At 35.7% G+C, this 10,880-nt stretch overlaps 1 protein-coding gene and 1 pseudogene across 4 annotated transcripts in view; one reads left to right on the top strand and one right to left on the bottom strand.

Moving 5' to 3' along the window:
• The window catches only part of DYNC1I2 (dynein cytoplasmic 1 intermediate chain 2), a 59,539-nt gene extending 53,757 nt beyond the window's left edge, over nucleotides 1–5,782 (top strand). For all 4 annotated transcript variants that reach the window (XM_090280730.1, XM_090280726.1, XM_090280735.1 and 1 more), the window contains 3 exons: nucleotides 1,576–1,716; nucleotides 3,453–3,578; nucleotides 5,130–5,782. In XM_090280730.1, coding sequence (XP_090136856.1) covers nucleotides 1,576–1,716; nucleotides 3,453–3,578; nucleotides 5,130–5,243 — 381 coding nt within the window. In that variant the 3' untranslated portion in view covers nucleotides 5,244–5,782. The remainder of the gene's footprint in view (nucleotides 1–1,575; nucleotides 1,717–3,452; nucleotides 3,579–5,129) is intronic.
• Nucleotides 302–770, bottom strand: LOC150022224 (large ribosomal subunit protein uL23 pseudogene; annotated as a pseudogene).
• Nucleotides 5,783–10,880: the final 5,098 nt, after the last annotated feature.

The following is a 10,880-nucleotide window of genomic DNA, read 5'->3' on the forward strand; positions in this document are numbered from 1 at the left end:
CAGCATCATTTGTTGAAAAGACTTTTCTTTTCCATTTAATTGTCATGACACCCTTATGGAAGATCTGTCATGATAACCCTGTGTGGGATTTGATTAAGGTACTTTTTTGTTGCTTATTGTATACTAATGAAATTAATTTTTCTCTACTTTTAGGAGGGAGGAAATGGGCAAAGATAACTTTTCTAGTTGTATCGTCTAGGCTAAAGCTGTCTCTTCTGTGTTTTTTAAAAAGGGGATATATATATATATTTTTTTTTTTTAATAAAATTTTTATATTTAGAATTAGCCAACTGGACTCAGTTTAGATGATCCCAATTTTGTTCGCAACATCCAAAGCATCATAGTCTGGAGCCAGTCGAACATATGCTGCCTTCTCTCCATCAGGTGTTGACCTTGGCCACGTCAATGTCATAGAGCTTCTTCGCAGCCTGTTTGATCTGGTGCTTGTTGGCCTTGACATCCACAATGAACACAAATGTATTGTCTTCTGTCTTCTTCATGGCTGACTTGGTAGTCAGGGGGAACTTGATAGCATAGTGGTCAAGCTTGTTTCTCCTGGAGACACACTTCTGAGGATATTTAGGCTGCTTTCGGAGCCTCAGTGTCTTAGGCCTCCGAAAGGTGGGTGATGTGCGGATCTTTCTTTCTTTTTTTTTTTTTTTTTTTGTGGCTGTGAACGCCTTTTAGCACTGCTTTCTTTGCCTTCAAAGCTTTGCCTTAGCTTTGGCTTTGGGAGGGGCAAGGGCTTCCTTCTTCGCTTTGGATGCCATCTTCATGAAAAAGCAGATATATATCTTTACGTGAGATACACCTTTTCTGTTCCTCTTTACCTTTGTCCATGTTGTGCGTATTCTACAACTTGGATTCTGCCCCTAGCAGTTTTTCTTTGGTGAGACATTGTCTTGAAAGGACAATTTGGTTTGTTAATTTTGAGAGTTCTGGTACTCAGGCTGCACCATTAGACCTTACTTACATCAGGTGGAGTCTGCTTGCATTTATTTATAAATGGAATTGTGCCCAACTCCCTCACAGTTTCTGCTGCTCTTCTCAGACTGGCCCCCATACTGTCCACTGAGCATCTGCTGTTGACTAGGAGAGGCTCTTCTGTTCTTTTCTCCAGCTATCAGAAGCTCTCACACCTTCCCACCTGTCTTCCCTCGCGGATGCTCATACTCTGCAGGTCTTGTGCTTGCTTACATTTGGGGCGTTGTCTCCTGATTTTGTTGTAGATGTTGTCTAAATCTTTGGTGTTGCTATACTTCGTCTGGGTTTTTGACGATATTAGAGGAGATTCAAAAAATACAGTGCCATTACTATAATATTTCCAGAATCTTCTCATTGACAAATATTTGTAAAGCACCTTCTATTCCTTTTTTTTAAACAGTATGGTGTCTATAAGTTAAAAAGAAAATGGAATTCAGTAGTTGATTCTTAGCTCCATAACTCCAGATAATTTATAGTGGAACAAATGATAGGAACTTTTTCTAAACTGAGTTAAATATCATAAAATGTTATCATACCTATTGAATGTACGTCATATTTTGACTGTGCTAAAAATCAACTTTTCCCTTTCAGAATAACAAGCCTTTATACTCATTTGAAGATAATTCAGATTATGTTTATGATGTGATGTGGTCACCCACCCACCCAGCCCTATTTGCCTGTGTGGATGGCATGGGGAGGCTGGATTTGTGGAATCTCAATAATGACACAGAGGTAAGCAGGAAAATAACAAGAACTGCACTGAAAAAATAGAAAATTGGAGATTTATTGAATAATTTGTGAAAATCTTTTCATCCAAAGGAATGTAAAAGGGCTCTGTGAGTGTAGCATTGTCACAAAGAAACCAAATAAGCTTTGTACCCTAAATAATAAACATCATGCTGTGCAGAACTGAAGGGAGAAATAATGTTGTGAGGAGCACTGAGGCATTTCCTTTTACTTCTGAAAAGCACCATGGTGTCGCTCCGGTCCTGGCAAAGTCTCATTCATAAGGCAATGGGAATATATTTTATTCATAAACTAGAAAGCAGGGAGTTTCAGACTCTTAAAGTATGTTAACATTAATTCTGACTTTCTCAATTCTCTCTTAGCCTTGATAGAATTGTATATCATCCATGCACATTAGTCTTAGCCTGACTTATTTGAATAAAGAAAAAATGTATTTTGAGAACTTGTCCCATGAAGGAGTGAAAACATTGTTACTGTTAATATAAAATAAATAATAGAAACCAACAAGTTTCCTAATTGCTATACCAAAATCACTTCTTGGCAATGAAATTTAACTGCAGCTAGTATTTATTTTTAGTCCTGTGTATTTTTACCAGCTTAGAGGGGCCTAAAGATGTTCTTAAAATTCTCTATTACTTTGTGGTGGTAAGAAGTAATGTTAGTAGTTCAGTCAGTAACAGTTGAGGAGAAAGCTTCATGGCTGCTTCCCTACCTCCTACTCTTTCCTACATCTCTTTATATTTCTAGTGGTCTCTGCTCAGATCCCTTTAAGTAAAATAGTTGGTTATGCAGGTCAAGGAAGTTATATACTGGAAATGTAAAAAATTCAACACTATGCTATCTACTAGTTTAGTACTTTGAGGAGGAGCACATCACTAGTTATTACAAATGGTACCAAGTTTGTTTTCTTAGTTTGGGTTTTGGTGTTAGAGATTCGTGGCTACAATTGAATTTGGATCTCTTCTATTAATCATTAATTCAAAAACATTATAATTTTTCTCTGTGACAGCTTTAGCATTCTAGGGGGTTACAGTTGTCATTTGGGGATGACTGCTGTCAATTATAAGGATTATTATTCGTCAGATTTCAAATTTAGAAACAATTTTATTGTGCTCTGGTCTGAATCAGACATTGACTGTGTTCTCTGTGTGGCAAGTACAACTTTTCCTCAGCACAGGAGAGAGACAGTCAGATTGCAAGGGGCTGGTGCCCTTGCATTGGTGCCATCATCTCTCTGCTCCACATAGTTCATGCCGACAAGGGGCTTTGGAAAAACCCCTTCCGTACTTTCAGTATGAACTGTGGAGCAAATCACAAGTTAGCCAACAGGGCTGCAAGCTACAAAAGTAATTCCTGTCCTCTAAAATTTAATCATAATCAGTTTATGAGGGCTTTTGAAATTTTTTCAAACAGCTTGACTTCTTAAGTTAAAACAACAAAGAATGCTGTATTAAAGAGAAGATCTTTCAAAATGATGTATCCAGTCATGTGAGAATTTCTTCTTTAAGGACTTAAGTTATTTTCCCAAACCATTTTCAAGGATTGACTATAATGTCATTCATAATGTATCACTGAACAGGAAGAAAGTTGGAGAAATTCTTTATCTATTTTTATCTTTCTCTTTTAAAATGTAGCCAAGTTGAAAGAAGAATTACTGTTTTACATGTTATAGAAATCTTGATGAAACTTTTAACACTGCATTGCATTTTAAATGACTTCAGGTGCCAACTGCCAGCATTTCCGTGGAGGGTAATCCTGCTCTTAATCGTGTAAGATGGACCCATTCTGGAAGAGAGATTGCTGTGGGTGATTCTGAAGGACAGATTGTTATATATGATGTAGGAGAGGTATGGGGCTCACTGCCTATAATTTTGACTCATCTATCTAGCTTTCACAATGTAGTAGTAACGCTGTCTTTGTGGCTAAAACTGGTCTTTGAGGTTCATGAATTGCATAAACTATATGGTCGTAAAGATAAAACTTACTTTTCACCATAGGAATGATGCTTAAGATTAATTTTCTTTCTAAACTGGATGTCATGTCCCCATACAACAGGTTTTCAGGGTAATATATTTTGGAAGTACCTTGTTTTTTGAAGCATGCTTTGCTGGAAGCTAGAAATTCATTAGGCAAAATAAGAAATTTGAGGTTATAGTTGGACTTGGGAACTTTACAGAGTTGACATTGAGATAAGATTTTATTTTTCTGTATTCGTAGATTTGTTTAGGCCATGTAGTAGAAATCAAAAGTAATATTTTTTGAGTTATCTGATGACATTGTGAAATGTGAATCTTGGCTTCTGAGCTTGTTGCAAAACCATTATCATTGACTCCAACAGGATAAGTTGCAATTCTCTCATTGTGAGTGCTTGCGTTGGCTGTACGCAATGCCCAGGAGTGATTGCCTTTTTTCCAGTCCTGGCTAGTGTCTCTTTTATTAGATATGATGATTCCCATCCTCTCTGGACACCCCGAGGCCTCTAGCAGTTGGATCTGGAGACAGATAGATTGAATCATTTAGAACAGCCAATTGAACTATCTGCACAGATGGAATTGCTGTATTTGCACTATCCAATATGGTAGCCTCTCGCCACATATGGCTATTGAACACCTAAAATATGGCTAGTACAACTGAAGAACTGAATTTTAAATTTTATTTAATCTTAAGTAAATTAAATGTAAATAGTCACATGTGGCTGGTAGTAGCTACCATATTGGTTTGGATATAAATGTCCAACTGAATCTAATTTTAAGAGGCTAGCATATTCATTTGCCACAATGAATGATTTTGTTCTAACATGGCAATGTCCCATTTCTCCAATATTATAATAACAGTTATCCAAAATTTTTGATCATTGAACTTGCTTCAGTGAGGCAAAAGCATCACAAGCCTCTTTTCCCGTGTTGCTTATTGCATCACTAGAGTGGGAAGAAGTAGTGTACCTTCTCATTCAGGGATTAAAATATCAAGAAAAGGTTGTTTTATGCTCCAGACAAAGATAAATACTTAGAAACCAGCTTTTTTAAACCATGCTTCAAAAGTTATTTCATCCTAAGAATGGTGCAAGAAATAAAAAATGTTAAGATATTCCTCCCCACTAGCAAAATTCATGAAATAGTGCATAGGACTTATAGTTATAGAACAGCGTTGTTATTTTCAAACACAGTGATGGTGATAATAACAAAATCGTTTCTAAGACTGTCACAACACATTCGGCAAACACTGTCTTTTGTTTCAAAGTGTTGTAAATCATGTTGTAGCCCCTGTCACTATGGAGAGGCCATTTAGGGTCAATTATTACTTTTTAATGGAAAAATTATTTGAGAACAAACTGAATAGTAGTGATTAAATTGATCTTTTATTTCAGAATACATAAAACATTGTCTTTCTTTTAACAGCAAATTGCTGTCCCCCGAAATGATGAATGGGCGCGGTTTGGCCGAACACTTGCCGAAATTAACGCGAACAGGGCTGATGCAGAAGAGGAAGCTGCTACCCGAATACCTGCTTAGCTCCTGAAGAGAGGATAGGTAGCCTTAGTGGATTTGGTGAAGACTTTAAATAGATCCTAAGACTATTTGCATGCTTATGTCTAAATGATAATTAAAAGGAAATTTCATGGACTAAACCATGGATTTAATGCAGCAAGCAAATCTTACAGTGTCCCTTTTTATATGTAACTTGCATCTTGTTTTGGATTTGTCATTTTTAATACAGCTGATTGACTTTACTGAATGCAGCTTTTTTCAAATCCTTATAAACAGGTGTATATTTGGTATTAGTTATTCTTTTGAATTCTTTTCAACAACTTATAACACTATATAGTTATTTCTAAAGCCCAGATTAAATAAGTTCTTCATATTTTTAAATAATCATAATTCCCTGTTATACTGATAATGTTCTCACTAACCATAATATGTAGGAACATTTGTTTATTTTAGCTATAGCATGCATACATCTATCCAAGTTACATTCTGATACCCTTTTTCTTCTTTATAATTCATGTGATAGCTATCTATAAATAAAAACAAATATGGTTTAACTTTTCAAATTTTCTTCGTCTTTTTTTCATATCTTCAAGTTCCTGTTGTAAGCAGCCACTTCAAATTTCATAAAGTTTTGTGTCTTAAATATACCATACAGTATACTATAGATCTCCCAATTCATTATGAACTGATGTTTTGATCATGTCAGTGACAAAAATGTCTTCTATGTTAATATTTGCTTTACTCCCTTATTTTCTTTCCATTTAAGATATATTTAGTTTGAAGAATAAATAGAAAGCTGCACATTATTTTCACTGATTGAGATTACTATGTATGTGAATGCTCTGGAATTAAAACCTCCTTAGAGAGAAATTGATTTCATGGTTGCCATAGCCATTAAGAAAAAGTGCTCAAATGAACTTTGTCATTGAATCAACTTTACCTCTTGAGGTTGGTCACCTCACCCATGTCTACAAGTCTGAAAGTAAGTGACAGATAGCTGGTAATTAGTGTCAAAATCAGCCTGTTTCAGGACTAGCAGAAAGGATTATGATCAGATCTTGATTTTATCTACTTTAAATTGTCCATTTCCCTAATCTTGACCTTTTGTTTTTCTAAAGTTTAACTCATTTATTCAATAGAAGATGAAATAGGAAGGAAGAGTAGCAAGCAGACTTTGAACATTTTTGTTGGTTTGATTTTTTAAAATAATTGTAGGCCCTGGCCAGGTATCTCAGTTGGTTAGTGTTGTCTGATACACCAGTTTGCAGGTTTAACCCCCAGTCAGGGCACATACAAAATCAGCCAATGAATACATAAGTTAATGGAACAAGAAATCAATGTTTCTCAAATCAATCAATAAAATAATTCAAACAACAATCTGTTGGGAGATAAATTACCAAGTAATAAAACTTTTTAACTATGAGTATTGTATAACGGAAGGAAATAATTGACCAGGAATATGAAACCCAATTCTGGTTCTAGCTCTGGCACTCATGCGAAGTGTGACTTTTAGCCAAGTCTTTCCATCTGTGCCTCATTCTTTTTATCTAGGAATTAAGTTTGGATTAGATGCTTTCTAAATTGCCTTCCAGCTCTAAAATCATTATTTATAATTACTTCAGGCAATTCTCCATTTTTATATATTCAGTTTTTATACACTGACACCCCATAATAGCCTATTATATACCAAAGACAAGTTTTTGTATCCACAGGCAAACATTTCATGTTATCTCATGGTAGCAATGTCTGAGTCCAAAGTTCAATTTCAGCAAGGTAACAACAGTCTTTGTACAGGAAAATTCATGTAATTACTGTAATAGTTATTATACTTTTGCCCTCAGTTTGTAACAATGACTAGAAAAAGTGAAAACATCATTATGACTAAGGCTGAAAATCAAGAGATGTGGCAAATCAGATGGATGTTGGACTCAAGTTGATGCATTCAATTTTGAGAGAATAAAATTTTAAGTAATATTTGCAAAGTATCTATCACCAAAGAGCTTTTGCTTTGGGGGAATAACTTCTTCCTTCCAAAAGTCAGTGAGGACCTTTGCCCATTTAACTTACGTCTACATTTTTAGGAACACATGAATTTAATGGGAGGAATTGCTTTTTAGGTTTGACTATACAGTAGCAAAATAGAAAGTACTGAGACTGTCAATATTATAAAATCTTTTGACAGATTAAGCTGACGATAAAAGTAGCACAATTCCTTTACAGTTTTAGAAATAAAAACCTTTTTAATTTTGAAGAATGTTAGTTATGGGAAGGTATTTTTTACCAGTTATGTTTCTTTTTTTTCTAAGTAGGAAACAAGCCATAGCTTTCTGGCTGTTTTTGTTGTTGTTATTGTTTGGTTATTTTCTTTTTGAATGAGAAAAAATGATTAGTTACCCTTGTTTGTGTTGAGGAAGGATACTCAGTATTGCAGACAAAAAATTTGCAGTAAATCTCAGAAACAATCTTTTTTTGGTATTTAAAAAAATGTATTGGTGGAAGCTATCTTTCTGTTTATAAATTGTTTCTTAACAAAGTTTAGAAAATCTAGATATAAAATCTTGTTGAATAATGCTGAGATACTGCATTTTCATAGAATAGATGGCTTAAAATTTAAGAGAAACTAAAAAAGTAGTGTTAGGGATGATCCTAGTCTTTTAATATTGTAAGAACATTGATTCATTCTATTTTGTACTAGTCCTGATAGACTCTGCCACTTGAACCATATAGAACAGAAGGGCTTGAATGAATGAAAATTGGTGTGAATTATATGATTTTCACTTCCATTCTATTGGGCAGTGCATCTTAAATTTTTTTAAAAGTTCTTTTATTTTTATTTATAGATTTTTAGAGAGAGAAACATTAATTTGTTGTTCCACTTATGCATTCATTGGTTGATTCTTGCATGTGCCTTGACTGGGGATCAAACCTCCAGCCTTGGTGTATTAGAACAACGCTATAACCAACTCAGCTACCTGGCCAGGGGAGGAGAAGGGAAGCATTGACGTGAGAGAGAAACTTTATCTGTTGCCTCCTGTATGCACCCCTACTGGCGATCAAACCCGCAACCTTCTGGTGTACAGGACAATGGTCCAACCAATTGAGCCACCTGGCCAGAGTGGCAGTACATTTTTAAATCTCTTTTCCACAGTCCCTGTATTTCAACATTGTCATTGTGAAATTTTCTAAATAGGAAAATGCCATACAATTAGATGCATATCAGAGAGAATGGAGCTTCAATTACAGCTTTAGCTGCTCAGTGGCTATGAGAACACATTTGTTTAGACCATGACATAGCACTCAAGGTGGTGGTGGTGGTGTGCTTGAATCTTGGGCCTAAGTCTAGGGTAAAAAGCCATTGGCTTTGCCTCGTTTGTTGATTTAGTGATGGGATTCCTACTGCGGTTTTTTTTTTCCAAGCTACATAGAGGCAAGAACAAAATTTGCTTTTCTGCTATCATTGTGCTGATTTCTAGGCAACTAGGGACCTTACAGATTTGGGGAAAATACCTGGAAATCACTTTTGACTCATTAAAAAATGCTGGAAAATTATTTTCTTGCAGATCTGGTTTACAGATTCTGGGGGTTTCTAGTGCTACCAGAAAAAGTTGTCTGAAGGCAAGAAGAAAAGAACACTCAGATTCATCGTTTCTTTTGCAGTAGAGGATTACAATCAAGAAGATTCTTTTAACCAATTTCTTTGATCTTAACTGCCCTCAAGAGGTAATAATTTGCTTGTACCTAGTATACTTTATTTTTATGAGTATTTGCTTATACTTAGTGTATTATAGTTTTAAAATCCTTTTCACACATAAGAAACACATTTAAGAAAAAAGGCCCTACAATCCTAACCAGAATGCCAACAGGATGACTTTGGATACTGATATAATTGTGATGCTTCTCTCAATAGGCTGATACTCTCAGACCTTTTGTTGGACCTGAGATTTACAGATCTCTTTCTGCCGACCACAATTCCCCAACTTCTGAAAGTTCAAATGGATTTCAGGTATTTAAGTTTTCAGTATTTAACTTCTGCACAGATAGTTTCAACATAGCCAATTAGCAATCTTTCATAAACTTTTCTAAAATTACAATATTTTGTGGTGTTAGTTTCATAGCAGGAATCTCAGATTTGGCTTCTTAGTATTCCATTACCAGCTCCCAGTCAGAGGACGGAATGGCTTGCACTCAGGTAAGCTTTCAGAAAGGTCTGTTTCACTTTGTGAGGTCATTTATTCAAGTTTCTGCTAATGTAGTATCCTGCCTCTCTTTTAATGCATTTGATTTGGGCAGAAAGCTGTGGGGCAGTGATTGTGGAGGGTGTAGAGCACACCTACATGTTGCTGAACACGCAGAGACCTGACTCTGTGGCTCTGGAAATCACATATGCCACCGGCAAGGCTTTGATGGCAAGTAATTTTATCTTTTGTGAATTTTTGTACTAGATTTTTTTTTTTTTTTTAACTTTCTGAACAAAGCAATGGAAATGCTTTGGGATAAAATGCCTGATTCCTTCAGGCAGTCTGGTATATTGAGAAAAAGAGCACTGGGCTCAGAAGACCCAAGTTCTATTTTCCTAATACCCTCATTACCGGTGATGTCACCTGGGACAAGGGTTGGTATTTTCATCTGTTCAGTGAGGAAAATATTTGCTTTCTGTGAAGATTACATGAGATATTGTGTATGTAAAGATGTTTGTAAATTATAAAGTATCACACATATAAGGGTTTTTCTTTTTTCTTCCTTTTGTTTTTGATACTAGAATGGAGACTATTTTGTGTAGCCATATGGGCACTGTAAAAAGTTCTAATCTTCTAAAGATTAAGCGGCTTGGTATTCAAGAAAAAAAAAATTTTCTTTTTAATTCTAAGAAATCATACCACAATTTGAACCCTCAGATATTTGGGAGTGGCAATAAACTAGGGGAAAGATATTAATTGCCCTTGATCAATGATATTTCCCTAGGAATGTTTTATTCTGTGGCCTAATTACAAATTATGCTAGTAGGAAAAAATGACCCACTCTGAATTTCCAGCCGATACTAAACTATTTTCATATATTAGTTACAGAACATGGATGGTGATATCTGAAGCCTTAGAAAAGAGGAGGTGCAACCCCCCCTTTTTCAAAACAAGGAGAAAACAAATTTGATTCTAGACTAACCCAGCTACATAGTAGCACAGCTGAAATCAGTCATTACCCCAAAAATCTGGGAAACAAGTTATTCAATTGTTTCAACTTATGCAGTACCCTTCCTCCTTCTTTAAGGTCAGTCCCCTTGAAAATAATGTGGTTATTGTAGGAAGATGATCACTAGAAGGAGGAGCTTCAGTCCTTGGGGACATGTGTGTGGCTGTCAGGCTTAGGGGAAGGCCTAAGTTTAGTCCTGCAGGAATAACTTCTATCTAACTCACACCTGAATTGGCAGGTCTGTGCTATCTCATCGTATCCGAAATATGATTTCCAAAAAACAGTCAAAACCAGACTTGTAAATGAATACCCATTGAGCAAGAAACTTGGTAAAATGACTAGGCCCTTCCTAATGGGCCTCATTTGCAGTAATGTTTGATGCAATCATTAATTTATCAGTACATTAAAAATCAGTAGATGGATTTGGAGGACCCTTCGTCTTCTGAAGGCTTTAGCCTTCCTGAAACTCAGGAG

The sequence above is a fragment of the Furipterus horrens genome, unplaced genomic scaffold (assembly GCF_987537825.1).
Source record: "Furipterus horrens unplaced genomic scaffold, mFurHor1.1.pri manual_scaffold_1, whole genome shotgun sequence".
In the NCBI taxonomy this organism is placed as follows: Eukaryota; Metazoa; Chordata; class Mammalia; order Chiroptera; family Furipteridae; genus Furipterus; species Furipterus horrens.